Genomic DNA, 22,946 nt, shown 5'->3' on the forward strand with positions numbered 1-22,946 from the left:
AGCGGGAAAAAAAAAATAGACAGAACACGACACAAGAAGGGAGACGGATGGACACGGCTCTTGCAGACCCAAAAGCACCACGCAGCGTCGCAGCTCCCGCCGCCGCCTTGAGCCAACACCACGGGCTCGGGCTCGGCATCGCTCCCTCCTCTGCTAGGGAAGGAGGGGGGAAAAGACATCATATATAGGCTCTTCTTCACAGTAAATGTGATGTCCTTTCCTTTACGGTGGCAGACCCCCCTTGGCTCAACCGTCGCTGTAATACTCCAGGCCAAATAATAATAATAATAATAATAAAAACCCTGCAACATCTATTTGCCAGCCAAGAGATCTAAACAAGGAAATGGCCAGGGAGAAAACAAACAAACAAACAGAGAAGGAAGGTGGTGTCAGCTGGTTGCGATCCAAAAATGCTGCATGGAAAAGAAAAAAAAAAGAAAAAAGAAAAAAAAAAAAGCCATCCTGGCAGCAACCATGGGCAGACGAAGAGAATTGCACACGCAGCTTCGTCCTCGCATCCGGACAGCAAACAAATACATAAATTAGCACCACAAACATTCAGCAACTGAGTACAATCTGGTGTGATTACCACCATATAAAATGCATGAATATTTTTTTTTTGGAAAAAAAAAAAAAAAAAAAAGGCGTAAGCACATTTAATACTTTCTACATGGGCCATAAAAGCTACTGTAATACAATTAGAGAGAGGAGCAGACCTTCTACATAACGAATACGAAGGTGGCATGCATTTATAATCAAAGACTGTAGCAAAAGCGTGCAGTCTGCGTTGGAAGTGGCTAAAGCAAAGGCCAGTGGGAGACTGGCCACTGGCAGGGTATAACCAGTGTTGTGTAAATGTTACTCGAATAGATAGCACCACAGAAAAACATTTAAAAATAAAAAGCACCTTTTTTTTTTCTCTTTTTTTTCTTTGTGTTATGCTTTACACTTGGTATTCAGAGAGGACAAATGGATTTCCCCTGCCAGTGCAATCTGCCGCTGGGAATAGATTATTATTTTTTTTTTTTAACATTTTAAAAGAATGCTGAAGGAAAAAAGGAGGCGAGAAGAATTAACTTAAAACACGCACATTAAGGTAAGCAGGGGTATAAAAGGCGGAGATGCAAATGGGATTCTGCTTTTAGGTCGGCGTTTTGTAGGAATCTTAGCAAAAAGTGGCTTTATTTTCCTTATTTTGGAGCGAATCCTTCCAAAGGCAGCAGTGGCCGGGAGGCTTGGGGGGTCCTCACCCCACAGAGCCTCGTGCCTGGGCACAGCCCCTGGGCATGGGGCAGCACCAGGGAGGGCGCGCGTGGCAGGGCTGTCATCGTACGGACAGGGTCACATGCATGTTATGAAGCCAGGAACGTTTAACCACTTAAAATAATATACAATACACATATTTACTTACAAACATACAAAAATATAAGCACCTTTAAGACACGGGGAAGAAGACGCCCGGCGAGGCTTTTAGCAACCGAATCGGGAGGGCGAAAATTTTGTAAAAAGTGGAATCAGGAGATTCAAGGGAGATAGTACAAATGCTGGAAACGGCCATTACATCTGCTTGCTAGACCCGATCCAAATCTCACAGAAGCCAACGAGATGACCATGAAGAACTTCAGCAGGGTTTGGATTAGAGCCAGGACTGCCCCGGTTTCAACGTCAAGCCGAACGCAGGAGTTTCAAGTTTGTTTTTTTTTTCCCCATTATTATTTTTTTTTTTCTTAGAAACAAACGATAACCTCCAGCCAAGCTCTTGGTATCATCTCATGGCGAGAAGAAGTCTTTCACGTGTTTCCATCTCCGGACCCCCAGGTGGCTGTGCAGAGGTGGCTGCGGGAGGGAGGTGACACGGGGACAGGTCTTGGGGCCACGCGTGTGGCCTCAGGTCATGCGATTCTGGTCTGTCGCGGGAACGGTCCTCGCGGTTGGGTTCGTGTGGGTGCAGCGGCACAGAGGAACTCGGGCAAGACGAGGAACAAAACAAAAGGAAAAAAAAAAATAACCCATCGCTGTCCAGTTTCAGAACGTGCATGTGACAAGGAATTCTTTTTTTCTTTTTTTTTTTTTCTTTTCTTTTTTTCTTTTTAATTAATTAAATGGCGCAATGAGGTTACGAGGTTGCTCATTTGGAGACTAGTTTTCAGGTGGCTCTTAGCCCATGAAGCAAGCCGGTCCCACCTCGAATCCAAATTTCTGTGACGCTTCTCCGAAGTCATTGAACATGATGTCGACTATGGGTACTTGCTCGACCTTGGGCGTGTTGATTTCCAGGACAGTCTTCTGATAGCCCTTCTTTGCCTGGAGGGGAGAAGGAGGAGAGAGAGGAGCTCTGGTGATGCCTCCAACCCCACACCAGCCAGTTACCATGAATGAGCATTCACTGGTCAGCTGGGAACATGGAGATGGTATCACCCAGGTATTTCCTGAGCCAATTCAGAAGCATCCAGCACCAAAAAAACCCACAAACATTTACCCTGCAAACGCACTAGAGATGCTCTCAAGCAGGATGGTTGGGGATCACTGAGCAAACCCTGAGGGGGACGAGTGGCCCGAGCACGGACTTTGGAGCAGAACAGCTGTTGCCATGCAGACAGAAAGCACAAACGCTGCCTTCAGCACATCTCAGAGCTGGAACGGGAGCCTGGTAAAACTGTTGTGGCTGTGCTATAGCTGTGTTGCCTCCCCGAGGACACGCATGGGTTGTTGAGCAAATGTGAGCGATTTAATTTGAATATATTAGTTTGACTATTATCCGAGCGCTACCGAAAAGCCCACGTTTAAAGTTTGATGGAATTCACAAGGTGATGTTGTCTTTTTATCGTGCCTGCTAGCCATCCAGTTATTTCTGAAATATAAATAATTATTGGAGGAGCAGAAGTGCACCCGGGGGCATACAAAGCTGCACAAACAAGTGAATTTATGGAGCAGCTTTTGGCTCTACCTTACCCTCTGATTTGTGTGTCTCAAAAGAATAGGCTATAGCACAGCTACTGAGAAAGGGCTGTAAGATCAGGAAAAACACATCCAAATAATGGCCCAGACATTAGCCCTGGAGTTCCTCCAGTGTGGGCTGCAGCAACCTCAATCATGGTGAGCGCGCAGGTCCTGTCGGGACCTCTGGCAGTGCTGTGTTGGGTAGGCAGGCCTAATTTTTCACTTGGCAGGGCTCAATCTTATCAAATCTTGCCTGTGTTTCAGGAAGGATGACCTGCTGAGGTCACGGAGATGGTGGAGGAGTGCAGGAGATGCAGAGCATCTTTCTACAAGGCTCTTTGAGCATCTCACAGGGACGTGGCTCTGCACTAAATCGATCCCTTAATGATGCAATGAGCTCCCCTGGCATTTTTTTACCTCCTTTTCAGAGTCTGCAGGAACTTCTCCTGCAGAAGGGGGCAGGAAGGAAGGGGCTGAGACCCGGCAGCTCCAAAGTGATGCCCAAGGAGCCAGGACACAGCTCCATGCCCCCTGTGGCAGCAACTCCAGGGCTCATCCAGCCTCCCCCTCTCCTCCTGACTCCCACCACAGTCCTTGCTGCTCCCTGCCCACTTCTTGCCCCAGCCTTTGATTTTTGGCATGGAGACTGGTCATGCTGACAGCTACCTTGTGCTGCAGCCTTCATTGTGAAGCGACCGAGCAAATAAAACCAAAAGGAGCAACAGACCCGTTTCCATGCAAATATCCCTCATTAGAGAATAGGGAGAGGAATGTAGGGCACCTGAGCAGCACCGCTTAAGCTGAAAGGATTTTCATCAGACACATCTGCCTTAAAATTTGCAATGTGTGATCTCGCAGCTTCCCCGAGTCTTAAGAAAGAAAAGGGAGGGGAAAGCTTTTTTTTTTTTTTTCTGAGGACAAGATGTGTTAGCAGGAGACCTGAAGTACTTGAGGATAAACTTCCCCATGTGACTTCTGAGTGTTTTCAGCAGAGGGATGAATGCCCTTTCCCTCTCTGCATGAGTGTTAAAAGAAGTGATTCTAATTTGATTTTCCTCATTGCTCCTACAGTAAAAATTGCGTGTGCCAGAACAGAATCACTTTCATCTCAAATTATGTGGAGGGCTTTTGCTGTCAAACATCTCTATCTTTCAGTCCCGTGGGCTTCAAGCACTGCAGTTGCAGAGGGTGAGAATTATGCAGGCTTTTGCACCAGCAAACTGGATCTCAAAATAAATACAAGCGGCACCTGCTTTGCCAAATTTTCAGCTCCTGAGGGTAGATTGCTCAGAGCTCAGTCCCAAATCAGGTGCCCAACAGGAGGAGGAAGAAGCAAAGGCAAGATGTTGGGCCCCTACAGAAGATCTGGCTGTTGCTCATTGCAAAGGCAAAGAGCACTGGGGGCTGCTTTGGCTCATCCTTTGACCAGCCAAGGGCACGGGCAGCTTTCATGTAGAGCAGGCACAGAGCAAACCAAGTGCTGTGCTGGACTCCTCTGGCAGCTCGGGGACACCCAGCAGGAGCTGAGGAGCAGCTGCACCCAGCACAACCCAGAGCCCTCCTGAGGCTGCCCTCAGCAGCGTGCCACCAGCAGCACCACCACCACCCCAACATAGTGCTTTGTCTCCAAGATTTCCTGAAAGCGCTTGCAAAATTATTATATCAAAGCTTGCAGAACTCCCCTGCACCTGGGTGTCATCACTCACACCTCCCCTCACGACTCAACAGAGTAAGAGCAAAGGCAGGAGGGAACGTTTAAAAGCAAGCAGTGATTTTAGACAGGTCCCTTCTTCATGCAGAGCCAGCAACAAACCCAATGAATGCGGTTTCTAGAGGTGCTGCAACTTCCCCTGGCCTCGAGCTGAGCCGTGGCACAGGGAATAGCAAGCTGGAGGTCTCCCACCCGGGGAATAACCCTCAAGGCCACCCCATGGCATGGAAAATTTGGAAGCGATTTGCTCAGAGACCCCTTCTGCGGGGGCTTCCCACGTACCGCGCAGCCGTCGAAGGCGGCTCGGATGTAGGGGTTGTTGTCGTAGGACATCTCCTCGTCGTTGGAGCCCAGGAAGCGGATGGCCTTGTCGTAGCTGTCGGTGGTGGCGTCGTGCCAGGCTACGGACTGGTAGCAGTTGTAGGTGATGTTCTGGTGGGCCGAGGCGCTCAGGAGCCGGAGGAAAGTCATCTGCACCACTCCGATGGGGTTCCCATCCGAATCCACGTAGGAGAGCTGGGGGAAGTGGAGAAGGGGAAACACTGGGCAGTGAGAGGCAATGCAACCCGCCTGGGGGGCTCCAAGGACCACCAGTCTCACCCATCCGTATCCCCATGTTCACGGGCATCCTGCCCTCTGCTCCTGGACCTCCCCACCCCAGCGGGGCACGGATCCTGCTCCTGCCATGCTGCACGGCACAAGGATGCTCTGGTCCTTCTGCTGCCGGGGCAGGTTATTTTTTTTGCCATTTGGGATCTGTTCATGAGCTGAACTAACACGACTAACACAGGGCAGGAGGAGAAAGGAAAAGGGATTTTGGCCCTGGTTGCAAAAGGGTGCAGTGCTGAGCAAAGTTGGGGATATATGTCCAATGGTTATTAAAGCCAATACTGAGCATATTTCTCCAGCTTTTGAAGAGAGAAGAAGACTTACAGAGGAGCTTGGGGTTTTATTTTCCTGCCCCATTTGACGCAATTTTTGACCTCTGTATGTATTTTGCTCCACACACACAGGGGCATTTCCCATTCATCTTTCCTAGATACCACTACAATGGCTTTTAAACAATCTTTGCAACCTTTATATAGAAATCCTGTTCCTGCCAACAGGGGCTGTGTGCTGCCCTGGCTGGAGAGGCTGCATCAGCCACAGGGAGCTCTGCTTGCTGCCCTTGGGGCATGGCGTGAAATGCAGAGCCACACAGCTGTGCCTGCACGGGGATTTGCTCCGATCTGCACATCAGGCTCCTTTTCTCCCCCAAGGGAGAACGGCTTCTGGAAATACGTTTCTGCAAAACAGGTTACTGAAATCCCCTCCAGCCCCATAGGATTCGGGCCTTTCCAGGACTCTCTCTTGTGCCCCACCAAGGAAGCAAACACGCAGTGGGCCAGCCAGACCGCAAGTACAGACCGACTGCACTCAGGGTGGTGTCTCCAGCCATGGCCAAGCTACCAGAGCTGCTGCTGGAAACTGTCTACAGGCAGCTGACTTCTTTAGTAACAACTGGGGGAAAAACACAGCACAGAAACAACGCAGAGTTCTTCAAGGTACCATGAAACATCAAATTATGGCGCGAGCTGCAAACAGTAGAACAAATTTGTAACCACATGACAAAATCACGAGTAAAAAGATCATAAAAGTAAAGAAATGTATACCAACCGGTTGTCAGGATACCGTTGCGCTGTCCTCCTGAGAGTTAAATATGACTGACCATGAGAGAGCCACGCATGCCAGGTGGAGAGAGACCAGAAAGCCACCAGGACATGGAAGGAGAGGGACACAAAATGCCAGCTACTTGGCACGCACTCAACGTCTCAGCTACCCATCGACCTGCAAGATTTGCTTTTCCTTGCGCTCTTATTTCAAATCAGTGCTTGGCCTGGGAGCTTGGTTGTGTGCTAAGGGGTCTCAGTTGCTGTTCTGCCTCTGCAGGCTGCACGAGATTTGCAACCGGAGCCACTGGGAACCGGCTGCACGCACAAGGCTTGGCTGGTTCTGCAAAAATCAATCTTTTCCTTTTTTTCCTGTGTGACAGTATTTGCCTGTGGCAGGTGCCATATGGCATTGAAGGATAACAGGATGGGATAGATGGCAGGTCTCGTTAGAGCTACTGGGAATTACGGGTGTGCATGAGTAACGCACACGGGAGGAAAGCAGAGTCCAAAAGAAAACATCTGCAACCCTCTTATCCCTCTAAATGCAGGTTGGCTGCCTCATGAGAAATCCTGGGAAATTAACTCCAGGTACTCTGTGTCATTGATTAATGACAGTGGGGAAGCATCAAAACGAGATGGTTTCTTTGTATTTCATGTTTACTCTGTCCATCTCACTTCAGGTGCTCTCAGAAGAAAGGCACAACTTGGCCTTGGCACAACTGCACGCCTTGTGCGAGCAGAGATTCCTTTGGGGTGCCCCATAAGCAGCCCCATGGAAATCCTCCCCATGTTTCTGGGATCCCCTGGGCTCAGCCCCAGAAAGCCTGGGGCTGGGCTGGGCACAAAAGCTCTAGGGGTGAGCAGAGCACTCCAAGGGGCACTGACACCCATCCTGCCAGCCTGTACAGACTTCAATTGATCCAGGCAAACATCTTCCCCGTTTACTGATCTCATAGCTCCAAATACCAATTGGTGTGAAATGGAGCTATTTTTTTGTTTTAAACAAACTTCGTATTTATGGCCTGTGTGTTTAACAGTTCTGTGGTTTGCTTAGGAAGGTCTTCTATGTGCTGGTGGCTTTTTTCCAAATGGAAAACATGAAACAGGTAAAAAGCAAGAAAACAGCAACATGGAAAGATGGAACAAAGGGCTCCAAGTGGCACTGAAATTCCTATTTAGAAAAAGGGCCCTGAGCTCTAGACTGGCCATTCAGCCTCTAAAGCGGCTGACAAACAGACTGGAAAGAAATAAACAGAAGCAGAGAAAATGGAGAGATGAAGGCACTTGTAATATTAATTGATGAAGTGCTCTGTGACTAAGCTAGGAGCAGTTGCCCTCCAAGGAGCGATGAGGCTGAAGCCTTGGCTTTGCGGCCTTGCCGGATGGTGCAGAAAAGCTGCAGAAGCCATACCCTTCTTGTGGGCAGAATCAGAGCAGACACGTTTAGTGGCGATGAAATGGGGCTTAGGAAAACAAGGCAGTGTTTTCCTTCGTTTGCTCTTTAAGGTGGAAGTTTGCACGTCCTGCAGGAAACCTCTGCCCTGGGCAGCAGGGCCATCAGCACCTCCACCTGCTTCTCTCTGCTGAGTATTTCCTCCTTCCCTAATCCTCCTGATTTGATTGAGCTCATTACATGCATCCTGCTAATCCTACAAGAATTGATACACAGGCGGGAGATTTCTGTTTCCGAAGGAGAGCTGGATCGTGCTAATCACTTGCTGATGGGCTCTGTGGGAGAGCAATCCATCCACCACAAACCTGCTACAGGACAAAACCCTTTTACGTGTTGCTGTCTTGGCTGCTTGCTGACATCAAGCATTGTTTGACCTCACAATACCCACAATTAAGGATTTTTTTAAAGGAGAAAAAAAAAAAAATCAGTAAAATTCCAAGCTACCAAGCTTGGCACACACTCACGGCTTGAAATCTTCATTTGACTCAATGACTTCACCTCTCCCAGGCTCTGTTGGTGCTGTGGGAGCCCCCCTTTCTTCCCCTGGGGACAACCTGACCCAGTCCAGCCATGTGCAGACTCCCCAGCCCAGCCTGGCTCCACACAAGGGTTCTCTGAAGATAGAGCTGCTCTCCCTGGGGACCGCAGCACGGGGACACCCAGTTTGCCCTTGTCACAGTGGGAATGGCTCAGGAGGCAGCAACACCCTCCTGCAGGGTACAGCCTGCTCGGGGCAAAACCCATATTGGGTTTTGCTTCTTTTTTGCTTCAATTATTCCACCTTAAATGTTTTAACTGCAGCTTGTGATGGCGATTAGTCCAGCATGCAGAGTGCAACAGGTCTGGCCATACCAAAGCAGGTAACGTGCTCTGATTCAGACGAGAGGGCCAGGGTTAGCCACTTACCAAAGACCCCCGCTTGTATTGACTATACCATGTGGAAGGCTGTTCTTTGGGCCAACGAGCCATTTTACTCTGTAAAATATGACACGGGTTAAAGAAAACCGAAAGCACTGAGATGCATCTTACCAGTTTACCGCGCTTGAATTCACTGAACCAGGAGCCTGGGTTTTCCTTTGGCCAAGAAGTAATTCTAGCCTAGTTTGTGGACGGCCAGGAGGGAAGAGAGAAAGAAAAGAAAAAAAAAAAAGAAAGAAAAAAAGTTACATTCAGTTCCATGAGTAGAGTCTGCAAGTCTTATTGAAAATGTCCGACTTCTTTTAAAGAAAATGTTTCCTTAATCCTTATAAATCAGTAACGAGACCAGCCGGCAGAGCCCTAAGGTGCCAGCAGCCTCTCGAGCAGAAGGAGATGCCACTGCTTGGCACCAGCCTCCTTCACTAAGGGCTAATGATCACTAACTCCGGATACTTCGGATGCCAAACCGGCAGTGCAGTCTGTTGGCAGGAGAGCTGAAAGGAAAGACATAAGGGGAAAAAAAAGGAAATATGAATAGTACAAGTGCTGGTAACAGACAAGGCTGCTGTCACTCCAATGTCAAATCCAGATGCTGTGGGGCTAGGGAAGGCAAAGAGCACGCTTAAGGAAAAGCGTCCATCTGCCTCCTGCAGTTGTACAGCAACAAGGGGCAGCACAGGCTGCGCATCCTCCTCCATCGGTGCCGGACCATTGCACGCGATGGAGCTCCGGCCACCTGGAGCAGTGCAGGGGGTGACCTTGACAAGAAACGTGCTGTCAGAGCATCCTTTATGGCTGACCATCCGAGCAGCTGAAGCACTTTTCGCAGTCAGAGCACAAGGAAGGAGTGCAGCTGCCGTGTGCTCTCCTGGTTTTCTGAAACCTCCCTCGCTTCTACTGTAAATCTCTCCAAAAACAAAGGAGAAACTTTATGCAGGTGTCTCAGGATTATCCCTTCCTTTCCAGTCTGTGAACCATAAAGCTGGTCAGTGTGCTGCCACTGTGCTAGGGGTGGACTGAAAGCGGAGATGTCAAGCCCTGCAAGGATTTACAGTAAAACCACTCAGCCAACACTTCATGCTGCTGTGGTAGCAGTTCTCATCCCTCTCCATGGAAAACCAGCAGGCTGAGCCTTTTTCTCATTACGGCATTACTGCAATAGTGTAGCACAGTTTGCATTTGGGGAGCATCAGAGCCTGTGTCCAGAAGAGCAGTTGGCAGGGGATGAAGCGGGGCCCAACAGCCACTGGCAGAGCCAGTGGGGCATGAATCTGCTGTAAGATCATGGGCAGAATCCACTTTTTTTGCTGTCAACACTTTGAGGAGATCCATGGCAAGGTAATGCAAAGAAGAATAAATCTATCTCCTATTTAAACAGCCCTAACAAAAAAATCAGGGAATATTTATGCTCTGTGTTGTTTGCCCTGCACTGGTACATATTTCTGGTGGATAAAATTCAGCAGGCGAATGGCTTCCACTGGAGTGAACAGCTTCATCTGCACCTTGTGCCAGCTGCAGCACAACTGTGACATTGGGAGCACTCCCCCAGGCTGCTCTGCAAAGACTTTCAGCTTGGCCAGTGCTAGAGCTGGTCCCCAGGGAGCAGGGAGAGCTGCTCCACAGAATAAGGTGCATGGCTATGGGGCAAAAAACATGAGTATGGGTGAGCTAAGCACATCAGTACATGTTAACTTAATCAATCTCGTGTTTCAGTGCCTGGAACAGTGCTGAGACTGGCTGAAGCCATTTAGGAAACCAGATACCCCCGAGAAGCAGCAGGGAAAGTTACAGGAGGTGAACATTTATCTGCTCTGCCTGAAGGCACAGCCAGGACGGAGGAGGCGGCAGAGTGGCAGCCCCACTGCAGGAGGGAAGACAAGGAATGAATTAAATGTGGGGAGCCACAGCTCCTGCACCAACACAGTTCTGCCTTTGCAAAGGAAAAAAATAAGGTTTTAGCATTTATCATGCCTGAAAACATCTTCAAAATTTAAAACTGACTTACTTAAAGAAATTCTCTTTGTAAACACATTCCTTAGTACTTTAAAAGCCAGCATTGTACAACAAAAGAACTGCTCTGGATTTTTACTTGCTACTGTTCAAATCACCTGATATGGATTCTCTGTGAATATTCACATTAGGAAACAACCTCTTACCATCATGATATAGGAGAAAAATAAAGTTGGATGGACTTACTCCTTCAGACTTCTTATCCGGGAAGATGCAAGTCTCTCCACCAGCTGTGAAATTACAGTAAACTTTGAAAGAGTCCCTGGAACATCCTTGGTTAGGATCAACCCAGTATTCACCTGGATGCATGACAGGGCAGAGAGGGGAAGAAAGAATCAGCACTGTGGAGGAGGACAACGGGCGCTTCAACAACCATCTTAGTAGGTACATTTCATCTCATTCACAGGTCACTATTACATGTATTTTTTGGAGACCTTTTGTTCTGATTCCAGGTGATACGGTAGCACCTTTCAGGAATAGCTTTTTTTTTTTTGCATCAGACATCCCCATTCTTCTCTGTGGGTGAGCTACAATCCTCATGGGACACAAGGGCCAGAAGTTCCCCAAATCTTTCCCCTTGACTATTCACTATTAGTGGGAAACCCACAGCATATTCCCTGTCCCTGCTCAGTTCCAGGACGCACCGTCTGGGAAATCCGGGTGACAGAGCTGCAGATCTTTGCAGGTGCGAGCTGGGTTATGTTGAGTGCCCAACGGATGCTTCATTTGCTCAATTTCCAGTTTCAAGGAATTCAGTGAGCCAAAAATTTCCTCCATGCCATCTGCATAGTCCATGTAGTTGTCAGCGTTTCCATCATCCACTAGCTGGCTGGCATCGATGTTTCGCCTGGTCCTCTTGGAGGCCTGGATGGGCAGCGGCTGGATGACTTCTCCAGGAGGACCCTGAGTTGAGGGGAAAGAAGGTAACTTCTCATTGGAAAGGGGGAAGAGACAGAAGAAATGGCCACAGCAGCCACCAGCACTGACACACAGTACCACAAGACAGGTAAAACACCCATGATGGTGCTAATGAAAACCCCAGCCACGAGGCACGAACATGGGTTTTATCTTCTCTTGTCCTCCTCCCATTACTAATTTCTCCCTTCGCCTCCTTTCTTCCCTGGCAGGACCCACAACATCCTAAATCTTTATCTGGATATCTACATTACAACACCTGTTAAATCAGAACCTCCTTTCACATTTCATGCGATGGGCTGTACTTACAGGAGGCCCTGGGGGCCCAGGAAGACCAGATTCACCCTTTGGACCTGTTGGACCCTAGGTGGAGAAACAATGGAAAAACATAAATCACTCAGGAAAAAAAAAACAAAAAAACACTTGTTACTGATACTGCACTACATTATTTCTTTTAATAGTCTCTAGCAGCAAAAACTATCTTCCTATCCCTTTAGGGACACAAAGAGAGTCTCCTACCCCCTTGCCCCCCAATAAAATGTTTATTTTGTTTACTCTCTGATGCTTGGTAAGAGAAAATGTCTGTCAAATGCGTGGTATTAAGCAGTCAAATTTTGCTCAAGCTTCTGCAGAAAAGGAAGGATATTTCAATGTATGAAATCTCCAAATCAATTCAACAGGTTTATAAATCAAATAAAATCTTAAAAGTGATAAAACATTTAATTCTGCATGGAAAAAAAGACTTTAGGAAGTTGCACAGGAGGAATTTTTAGCTGCCTGAATAGATGATTTGTAGTACGAAGCCTGCTTTAGTGATGCATTTCTCACCTTCGCTTTTCAGCTTGCTACCTCCCGCTTCTATTTTTAATATCCTCTGCTTTACAATAGCAGGTTTTCTCCTAAGGACTATGCACTGGATTCCTCCTTATGATCTTTTCTACACTGATGTTCAATGAAGTACAATGCGTGGAACAGAAACCTTCCCCAATTATAACTTCTGGGCTTGGACAGCCTGAAAAGGCTGCGTTTGCTACAGTCATCTTTGGCTAATTGCCTTAATGCTACTGATGGGGAGGTGTTGCAGCAGGTTATGCACTTAATAAGACATCCTCAGCCTCTTCATTTAACAAAGTCTATACTCACTGATGATCCTTTAGCACCTTTGGGACCAGGTGGACCCTGCGTAGAGAAGAATGAAGAAGGGAGTTAGTTTCTTTGTCAGCAGAGAAGTCAGCCTCTCCTTACAGACACAGTACTGTTACACAAGGTTCTGCAATTTTAACATTCACTTCCCTTTTTATGTCTACTTTTCACATCCATTTGAGCTGGATGCTATTTTTATTTGCAAACAGACAAAAAACATTGGTGATGGACCAGCCTGCATCCCTCCCACAGGTCCATGCATGCCCTCTGACTTCCACCCACTGGGTACTCCTGTAACTCATTCAGGTGTTGTTAATGGGCTCAGCTGGGCAATCCTAATTCCCCACAGCATCCTCAAACAAGGTCAGGCCAGATGGGCCAAACTGGGTTATCTGGGAGCACCAAGGTGACCCCAGAAGAGCTGCAGAGCTCCCCAGGAATTCAAAGATAATTACTTGTCACATACCGGTAATCCTGGTGGCCCTGGGGGTCCAATTGGTCCAGAAGGACCTGTGATACCCTGAAAAATAAAAGCAGAACAACGCTGATTTGCATGCAGTGATGCTGGCCTATTGCTATGCAATTAACATCTGCTCACAGTTGACCACCTGATTTTGGAGGACATTCACACTTGAAAAATCAATTAATATTATTATTATTTTTTAAGTGTGTGCATCCAGAGAAGGTTATGAGTGGGAAATCTCATTTAGGCACACAGTTCTAAAAATGAGTCCTCCTGATGCATATTTAATGTTACCATCCCTCCAAGCCTATTCAACTCTTTTCATACAAGCCCTGAGAAACTGCTTTCCTCTAAAATGGGTCATTCTGGAGCACCTCTACATTTCACATGTAGAATAAACCACATTAATATCGAAAACAGCAAGTATTCCTCAAAATTTAGCAAGACTCCCTTGCTGAGCTTGACCATCTCTCCTATACCGCACTTGCTCAAAGGCAGCAAACCCCCCCCCCCCCCCAGCTCAAAAATGTGTTTAATGAAGGTCTTATGGGACGTTTACCTGCTCTCCTTTGGGTCCTGCTGAGCCCTGGGGGCCTGGGAGACCTCTGTCGCCCTTTTCTCCCTGCTCACCCGGTGGCCCAATAAGACCAATTAAACCTGGATGACCCTAGGGGAAAATAGCAGATGTTAATTACGATCTCTCTCCGGAGGTAACCGAACGCCAAAGCTACCCATCAAAGACATCTCCAGGTACACAAACAAATATCTAAGCAAGGTGACAGGAGTTTGCAGCTACCCTTGACACCTGGAAGCAGCAGAGCAGTGAAAGCATGAGCTTTTTGCAATGGGAAATGCTACAAATGCAGAAACAGAACTGCTGTACCCAAGTGCCTGCTCACTTTGTACGGGACATATACTTCATACCCTTCTGTGGGAAGGAGACTCCTGCCCTAAAGCAGCCGGGTGTTTGCACCGCCCGGTGCCCCACAACCAGACACGGACATCAGCGAGGTCATGCACTGACTCTTACCTTTTCACCTTTAGGGCCAGAATCTCCTTTAAGGCCAGGCAAACCAGGTGGGCCCTTTGGGAGACAGGAGGGAAAACAAAGGGGAGAATGAGATTATGGAAAACACGCTCTCCCATTTCAAAATCTCATCAGATGTGATGGTCTGGACGTACCATTGGGCCTGGAGGACCGTCTGGGCCAGGTGATCCGGGGAGACCTTGTTCACCCTGTAAAACATCACAATTCCCTCAAAGCCATCGTTCATGACAGCAGTGCTCCCAGCTGGGGTTACTGAGATTATTCATAAATCCTCATCCTGCCACTGTGCCAGGGAACATTTGCCCTGTTTTCTTAAAGACGGTTAAGGACAAATGTGTTTATACCCCCCTCGTGCTCCAATCTCCACTGGAAAAGGGGCTTTCAAGCTCCAGGAAATGTTGCCCCGGAGCAGACCCAGCACTTGGATAAAAGGTGCTGGGAGCTGGTATCCATCACCACGTTATTTCCACTGAGTGTGTTTTGCCTGCTGTCAGGCACTGCAGCACAGAAACTCTCTGCCCACTTGCAGACAGCGCGTTACACTGGGAAGAAGCTGCCTTCCACAGCAGATGCCCCTAAAGCACAGCCCTGAGCAGGAATGTTCTCAGACTCTGCTCCTTTGGGGAATACTCACGACTGGACCAGGAATTCCTCGAAGACCATCAGGGCCGGGTTTCCCTGGAGCACCCTGGGGACCGATTGGGCCTGTCTTCCCAGGAGGTCCTTCCAAACCAGCTTCACCCTGTGTGCAAAGACAGCACGGTTTAATTTGCATCGGGCCATCAAGTGATCTTCTCAGAGATGCAGCAGCGGCTGGCAGGATGTCACCAAACGAACGCAATTCCCTGCATAGCATGTAAAATTTTCCATTCGCTGATTTTCCTGCTGCTTCCCTATCCCTGATGTGCTGGGGACAAGTCTCCAAACAGCTTCACTTTTCAGCCTTGCCTATTTCTGCTGATTTACAACAGGAACGGTTCTTTGCTGCGAGCCCTCCAGAGCATGAAGCTTCCTTTGGTTCGGTCCTGAGAGATGTGCTAGCAGAGCACATCCTCCTCCACCAGCGTTCCTGTGCCTGCCACAACAATTAGATCTGTAATTTGCAATCCCACTTGCCGTTTCCCCACCACCCCTAATGAAACTGCCACGGTCCAATAATGCTGTGTTTGCCCTGGGATATGATGCACGGCTCTGCAGGCCGTATTATTCACAACACATTAAATTGCCAAATATGGCACTTTGTCATTTCGAAGCAAGAAAAATATTCCCATGACCTTACCAAGCTCTAATCATCTCCACGGAGTTTGTTCAAAGATGAAACATACACTTTAATTTGAGGCCAACGGCCCCAGATTCAGGCTATTTTGTTGTAGCACAGCAAAATCAAATGACTGTCTTTCAATAACAATGTCAGAGGGTGAGTGCTCTGGCACATGAAGGATATGGTAGAAGACAAATCCCATTCAGCTCTCACCTTGGCTCCTTTCTCTCCTTGCCTTCCTTCGGGACCAGCTGGACCAGGAGGGCCCTAGAGAAAGCACAAAATAGATGCAAAACACAGTTAGATCACCCTGATCTATAACAGCATAGTGGAATTACCAAAACAGTGCTTCAGCCCCAGAGAAGAAGACAACATGGAGACAAATATCTGTGAAAAGCTGTATAAATTAGCTTCTTGATAAAAAAAAAAATCTCATCTCTACGAGTAGAGAGAAAGTAAACGAGCACCTTAAATTTATATTTTCTTTTGGGTGTTGGAATCTTTGAAAAAACAATGAAATTTAGTTGACAACTTCCCATTGATTTCCAATGGCTGTGGATGGCATGTCAATTTTTTTTTTTATACATGCTACTGCCTGGCATTTACTTTAGACGGAGTCATAAAATCGGTTAAAAAAAATCAACACGACTACATTCAGAAAAATATTTTTAAACAATCATCTTACCCTTTTTCCTGGGGGTCCGGAGGGTCCTGGCTCTCCCGTGGGACCTGGGGAACCCTAGATGGAGAGTGGAGGAGAAGCCATGACTGCACCACGAGACATGGGAAGAAGGAGCAAGCATGCAAAACTCCAGCTGAGATTTGGAGTTTGTGCTAAGTCGGGGTGTGGGCGGCCAGTACAACTCCCAGCACTTCCTTGGGGTGCAGGTGGTATCTTGTTTTATCCCTTCCCACCATGTAATACCATAAGGCATGGCGAGCTTAAAACGAAAGGCTAGATTTTGTTTTTTCGTAAGCTAAAGTTTTGCTTTTTAGATGTATTGCTAAGCAGCCTGGATGGATGGCAGTGGCCAGGCTGACACAGACAGGAAGGGATGGGACGGGGCAGGCGGCTGGGGAAGCTGTTGGGAATTTGTTGCTGTACATATTTCTGTGCTAAAGCCCTTGGACCTGCACAGAGACACTGGGGACTGAACACAGAGCCCTTCCATCCAGTTACTCACAGTCTGACCAGGTTCGCCATCATCACCTTTGTCACCAGGGGGACCATCTTGACCCTAAAATGGAAGAAGGAAGCAAGCAGGAATATTTAGGGTACAAATGGAGCTAAATAAAATGTCAGACCCAATAGGTGTGGTTCAGCATGTCCTTATGTCACCAGGAACCATCCCTTCCCATCTCTCGCTGGGAATGCCAGCATCAGCAAACCTCCCACATCAAATACTGTGGACAGGAACTGCTACCACCCCAAAGGCTGCGGGGTGGGCAGAAGAACAGTCTTATGGTGGGACTTCCAACCCTTTCCCCAAGTAAAGACCAGAGGAGCTGCTGGTGAATGAACAGCACACAGTCAGATTTCACAAAACCTAAATATCCCTCTATGGGACAAACACTTACGGCTGGACCAGGTTCTCCAGGAGGACCGGGGTCACCAGGGAAACCAACTGGACCCTGTGAAGGGAGAAGAGGGAGATCCCCAGGTTAAGAGGTTGCACCTGGAGAGCTGCAGAGCACTGTGCCTGTCACCCCACTGGCAACATGGGGAGATGCCCTGTGGAGCAAAATCCCAATTCCCTACCCTCAAACCCAGTCCCAGTTCACATCCTGGTTTTGTGTCTTCAGTAATTTCATCCTGTTACAGTTCTCTGCAGCTCTGCAGCCAGGCTATACAAAGCTCCAGTATCTACACAAGGAATTTCATCTAGTTTTTCACAAATAGAGTAGACAAGTGACAGTGAAATCCTCTCAGCTTTGGAGAATGTGCAGATTAGAAGGTTTTGCGTTTCTTTACTACACGATGTGTAACATTTTTCACCTGAAGATCCTCTCAAAGCATTTAATGACTAAAACAACTCCACCACTCTCCTCCATATAATGCCTATTGTGCACTTCAAATGATTCTGAGAACAGTGCTCAGACACTAAGTTTGAACCGATAATGCACTCTCCCCAAACCCCATCTGTTAAGAGAGATGACTAACTCCCCTGCCTCCTTTGCTGTTTCATGCCATCTTTGTTTATCTCATGATGAATTTCTTCAGCCAACAAGCATCAAAGGAGCAGGCAAGACAAATACTGTACCATTGTCATCTGGTATAAATCAGTCCAGCTCTGCTGGCTTCCACAGAGCTACAGCAATTAGCATCAGCAGGGATCTGACCCCAGAGGTACTGCTCCCAGATTCACATAAATCTCCTCTCTGCTATCTTGGAAGCTTTGCTCTGGTACAGAGGACCCTTGCAATGCACAAGCTCAGATGCAAAGTGATCCAATTGCAGGCCCTTTCCATAAGTGTGTTTCCTGACAGCCTGCAAAAAGGACTAATGATTCAAGTAACGCTGCAAGATACTGTACAGTTGGGTCTTTTCCTCATTAGCACCCTAAAGGAATGGATTAATAGCACATATTAATTAGAGGGGAAATTCTCCGGCTGGTAAACTATTTAGAATTTCCACAGTAATCTCTGGAAAACGTCTCTGCATGTGGAAATCTCCACAGGGCAAGACAAGGAAGCACTATTTTGACAGCAGGGGGTACTTACAGGGCTGCCTTTGGGCCCATCATCACCTGGTGGACCTTTGGGACCAGGTGGACCAGCAGCACCAGAGGGACCTGCTTCACCCTTTTCACCTCTTTCACCTTTAGGACCCTGTAAAGGAAAAAAGGATGTTTCTATTATCCAGTAAACCAACTTACCGATCCCTAATTATCCTTTAATCAATTCTGAGCAGAACTCTCTATTTGTATCTCAAAGCACAAGGACGTGATTCAACAGTCCCTTCCCACAAAGATTTGATGGTGTTCCTGTTGTTGTGGGCAGCATGCATCCAGTGACTAAACGCTCTCCTATAAATACCCCGTACCATGGCAATGCCTCTGCCTGACGCCCAAACCAAGAACCCAGCTGGTTCAGTCCCCATCCACATTCATCCCTCCCCAAAACCCCTTCCACCAGCTCCCTGGGGGTACCACGGACAAAAATCTCTCCACCACATCCCATAGCATACTCACCGGCAGGCCAACCTCCCCGGGAAGACCAGGCTCACCAGATTCACCAGGTTCACCCTGCAGGGGAGAAAAGAGGAAGCCTACAGTTGTATTTCTGCAGGGTGCTGAGCTTTCTGCTGATGTGCTGAACCCCTCGGGCCTGCTGAGAGCTGCGAGCCCCAGCAAGGCACGGGCTGGGTGCTGCCACGCCACATGCTAGGGAGCCCTCACTATTTTCTGTTCAGGCACATTTCCATCTTTTGGCTTATAATAACAAAAATACACAACATATATATCTCTCAATAGATCTGTTTACTTAACTGAGGAGAAATCACTAGTATAAGTACCTCAAGGACAGCATTAAACATACTTCAGGTTGGGAGGAGCTGCCTCTTTTTAAATGGCACCTCTTTATAGACCAGGTGGATGAACACAATGCCCACAGCCATGAATTTACCCCATCACCACCCCACTCACCTGGCCTAATCCTCACCTTATCACCTGAAAATACAGCTCAGGCTCCAAAACAAATTCTCTAATGAGCCCTCCACAACTGTGGGAATTGGCACAGTCCGCAGAGCCACTCATCCACCTGAGCCCTCTTGAGGTCTCATTTCACATGAGCACATCAAGGATGATGCTCACATAATGGGAGCATTCAGCATCCAAGCCAGACCAGTAAGCAGACCTGGCTTATCTTCCTCAACAGGCTTTTTTATTTCCCTTTTCCATTTTAAATGATCACCCTGAGACATCGATATCTTAACACAGAAGACCTCCTTATTAGCAAAGCCCCCAAATAAGTAGCAAACTTCTTGCAGGCTTCAGTTGGGTTTGGGCGGATGCTTTACCTTCTCTCCTACTGCGCCAGGATTTCCAATTCCCCCGGGAGAACCCTGGGGGCCGTCTGCTCCTGGTGGTCCAGATGGACCTCTGGGCCCAGGTGGGCCTGGCGGGCCCTGGGGAAAGGGGAGACAAACCTCAGACATGTTCTTGGAGAAACACTTAGGTCAGTGATGAAAATAGGAGAAAAGCATCTTACCATTTGCCCAACATCACCTGTTTCTCCCTTCTCACCGGGTGGTCCAGGCAGGCCCTGAGGAGATGTAGGAAGGGATAATTTTTAGCCATGAACATCTCTGGTGGAGCCCCCAGCTTTCATTACCCCCAGCACTCCCTTGATGCTACAAATTACCTGCAGGCCCACAGGGCCAGGGGGACCAGGGAAACCTCGAGGTCCTTCATCACCTTTCTGACCAAAGAGGCCTTGCTGCCCTCTGGGACCTGGCTCTCCATCAGCTCCCTATGAGGAAAAAGTCTAACGTGGCTTAGCATGGGCACAAGGTGGGTGCACAGCCCCGTCCCCAGCACCTCCCGCTGCAGCCAGCAATGCTCATCCCCATGCACTGGGTATGAGCAGTGCCAGGCAGAAATTGCAACTCTTTACAGAGCTTCCCAAAATATACATATTTTTTTTTTATGGTAAGAAGCAGGATTCCTGCTGACAATACTCACAGCTGGGCCTGGCTGACCAATTGGACCCTGGGGGCCAGTAGGACCTGGTGGACCCTGTTGTAAAACAGAAGTGCAATGTCACATTTAGGAGCAGGAGGTGAAAAATCTCACCTGTAAAATAAGCACAGCATCCATTAAACCAGCATAAATCTCTGAAAGAGGGCAGTGGGTGGACAGGGTCTCTGGTGCACCAATGCTGGTGCAGCAGCGCTGTGCCCAAGGACGTGCTTAAACTCATTTTGCAAAACACTTTCTGGGGGCGGTGGAAGCTGGAAATCTTTCTGGAGAGAAGGAAGCCATCTGTGTGTTTCTGTGTAGCATAACATGTCTGACAGATCACCATTAACCTCCACCATCCCCTCCTGGGGGGTGCAGCTACCTGCCTCCATGGCCGAGAAGCCAAAACCAGTGCAATCCAACTTCTTCCTTCGGTACATTTACAGGGGAATTTGGTTTTAGCCATCAGTCACGCATCTTTGCTCCAGCAAAGCAATATCACACCACTCAGTCCTCTCTAGATACATACGTGCAATTTATTTTCCATCCCTCAGCCTCTGAGCACACAAAGGATGCTTCAGTGTGCTATAAGCAACCAGAAAAGTAACCGCAGCCAAACACCCAGCTCTAACAGCAAGGGCTGAAGAGAAAAACACTTCAAGCACTCACTCTTTTTTTTTTTTTTTACACCATGTGGGTATTTGATGAAGCAAAGGAGAAGAGGAAGGAGTGACAGGAAGAAGTTAAAACGATACCGTTTTCTGTTTCCAGCAAGCCACACAACACCACCACACGTTCCTCCAAAGAGCAGCTGCTGGCAATGCCCGGCGCACTCACCTGCTCCCCTTTGTCTCCCTTGCTGCCTTTCTGGCCAGGCTCCCCGATCTCGCCCTGCCAGGAGCAAAGGGGCACAGTTAGCTTCCGTGTCCTCACCCAAAAGATGCTGATTCCCACAGAACCCCCCTAAAAATGCTGAAAAGGGCCAGTGATTTGGGCTGTAACCAAACCCTTCCGTATCATTAAACTTTCCCAAGCCACCGCACGATGCAGGACCCAGCATCCTGCAGGCCTCGTTAGCGGTGATGAGCGATACACCCCAGCTAACGTTTTCGAAGAATCCTCCAGTCCTAGAGGGGCTTAATGAGAGAGTGGGAAAGGTAATTAATTTGGAAAGGCCAAGCGCCTGAGGGCAGGCCACCTTCTACAGGCTCGGGGAAGGCTAACTGGATTTCAGCGAGTGGTTTGGCTGGCAAATTTGGCCTGATTCTCTCCCAGACCTGACTCTGCTTGAATCGCAGGACTGCGAGCACCACAAAACATCCCTGTTTTAGCACACAGCATGGTGGCAATGGGGCAGGCGGCCCCACTCCCTCCCAGTGACCCCATACAGCAGGAGGACTTCTCCCACCTTGTCTCCATCCTCGCCAGGGGGCCCGACAGGACCTGCTGGGCCCGGCAGTCCCACTGGGCCCTGGATGCCGTCCCGACCCGCTGGGCCTTGAGGACCCTTCTCGCCCTGGAAGCAAAAAGAGCAGACAGGTCAGGCAGAGCTCACCTCCACCCTCCAACCGACCCATTGCAGTCCATTAACATTTTATCCAGCTGAAAATGACCCCAACTGCACGGACACGTAGAGCAAGACATGTTTCCAGATGATATTTCCTGGATCTCAATCTCTCTCTCTCTGTGCTCGCTCTCTGAACAAGACAAAAATTCTATCTCCAGAGATAAAGAACAAACAAACCTAAACGGCGAATACCCAGATCACAGCTGCAATTTCGCTGCTGTAGCAATACAATTAGATTTAATCTGAACCCTCTGCCATCTCTCTCTGAATGACAAACAAGTCTCCAACTAATTTTTATTCCCACAGACCAGTTCTTACTGATGCTGGTCCTGACTGCCCCAGCTCCATCCCTGGCTAATCCCTAAATAATGGCCCTGAGCTCTCTCCTGAGTCTCTGGACAAAAGAAAATACATGAAGCAAATAAAGCAATCTCTACTGGCCTCCTGCTTAAACATCTTCTTGTATTCCTCAAGCCTGGAGCCTTTACTCAAATTTGTTTGTTTATAGGAACTGAACAGTGGATATTTTTCAGTTTCCTTGTACATAATTTAATTGCATCTGAATCCTGGATGCTCTCTTCTGAATAATTAGATGCCACATAAATTGCCTATTCATCTGTCCAATAACACATCATATAGATACTTGGCAGGACAGATGTTCATAAAGCTGATTCACCAAGAAATTCTTGCCTCTGGACTAGCTGTTGGAGTTCCAAATAAGCCAGCAAATGTGGAATACACTGCCTGATAAACGCTTCTGATAACAACAATCAATCAGTGCAAGTATCCTCGTGCAGTCTGAAATCCCTGATGCCAGCATTTGCTCATTTTGCTGGATCTGAGGCTGAGCCTGGGCATGAACCAAAGCAACCCAGACGTCAGAGATGGTTCCAGCAACGCTCCTGGGGCACGGATTCAAGGCACATCCTTCCCCCTTAGGAATGCCACGGCACTGGGCTCCTCGGGGACAAGCAGAGGCATCCTGCCCACTCCCTGCTGCCTGCAGGTGACATCTCACGTGTGAGCCGAGGGACTGAGTGATGTGAGAGTGTGCACGGCTGCTCTCAGCATCTTTGCGCGGGCTCCAGCAGATGACTGGCATGCTCACACCACAGGAGCACACAGCATTTGTTTCTTGTTTCCTTTTTTACACCCAGTCTGGGGACTGTCTCCATGCTCAGCTCTA

The 22,946-nt window shown here is 48.2% G+C and overlaps 1 protein-coding gene across 2 annotated transcripts in view; it reads right to left on the bottom strand.

Annotated features, from left to right (window-relative positions):
• Positions 1–634: 634 nt before the first annotated feature.
• Positions 635–22,946, bottom strand: part of COL5A1 (collagen type V alpha 1 chain) — a 147,750-nt gene continuing 125,438 nt past the window's right edge. The window contains exons 43-66 of one of the 2 annotated variants that reach the window (XM_068656510.1): positions 21,602–21,709; positions 21,031–21,084; positions 20,197–20,250; positions 19,877–19,984; positions 19,724–19,777; positions 19,533–19,640; positions 18,706–18,759; positions 18,236–18,343; positions 17,093–17,146; positions 16,699–16,752; positions 16,200–16,253; positions 15,728–15,781; positions 14,888–14,995; positions 14,388–14,441; positions 14,236–14,289; positions 13,765–13,872; positions 13,209–13,262; positions 12,743–12,778; positions 11,909–11,962; positions 11,329–11,587; positions 10,871–10,983; positions 8,663–8,731; positions 4,934–5,167; positions 635–2,304 (exon numbers count right to left, since the gene is read on the bottom strand). In XM_068656510.1, the coding sequence (XP_068512611.1) occupies positions 2,158–2,304; positions 4,934–5,167; positions 8,663–8,731; positions 10,871–10,983; positions 11,329–11,587; positions 11,909–11,962; positions 12,743–12,778; positions 13,209–13,262; positions 13,765–13,872; positions 14,236–14,289; positions 14,388–14,441; positions 14,888–14,995; positions 15,728–15,781; positions 16,200–16,253; positions 16,699–16,752; positions 17,093–17,146; positions 18,236–18,343; positions 18,706–18,759; positions 19,533–19,640; positions 19,724–19,777; positions 19,877–19,984; positions 20,197–20,250; positions 21,031–21,084; positions 21,602–21,709 (2,154 nt within the window). In that variant the 3' untranslated portion in view covers positions 635–2,157. Of the gene's footprint in view, positions 2,305–4,933; positions 5,168–8,662; positions 8,732–8,785; positions 8,855–10,870; positions 10,984–11,328; positions 11,588–11,908; positions 11,963–12,742; positions 12,779–13,208; positions 13,263–13,764; positions 13,873–14,235; positions 14,290–14,387; positions 14,442–14,887; positions 14,996–15,727; positions 15,782–16,199; positions 16,254–16,698; positions 16,753–17,092; positions 17,147–18,235; positions 18,344–18,705; positions 18,760–19,532; positions 19,641–19,723; positions 19,778–19,876; positions 19,985–20,196; positions 20,251–21,030; positions 21,085–21,601; positions 21,710–22,946 lie in introns of both variants that reach the window. The other variant, XM_068656509.1, reaches the window with a different exon arrangement.

Source organism: Anas acuta, chromosome 20, assembly GCF_963932015.1.
Source record: "Anas acuta chromosome 20, bAnaAcu1.1, whole genome shotgun sequence".
Taxonomy (NCBI): domain Eukaryota; kingdom Metazoa; phylum Chordata; class Aves; order Anseriformes; family Anatidae; genus Anas; species Anas acuta.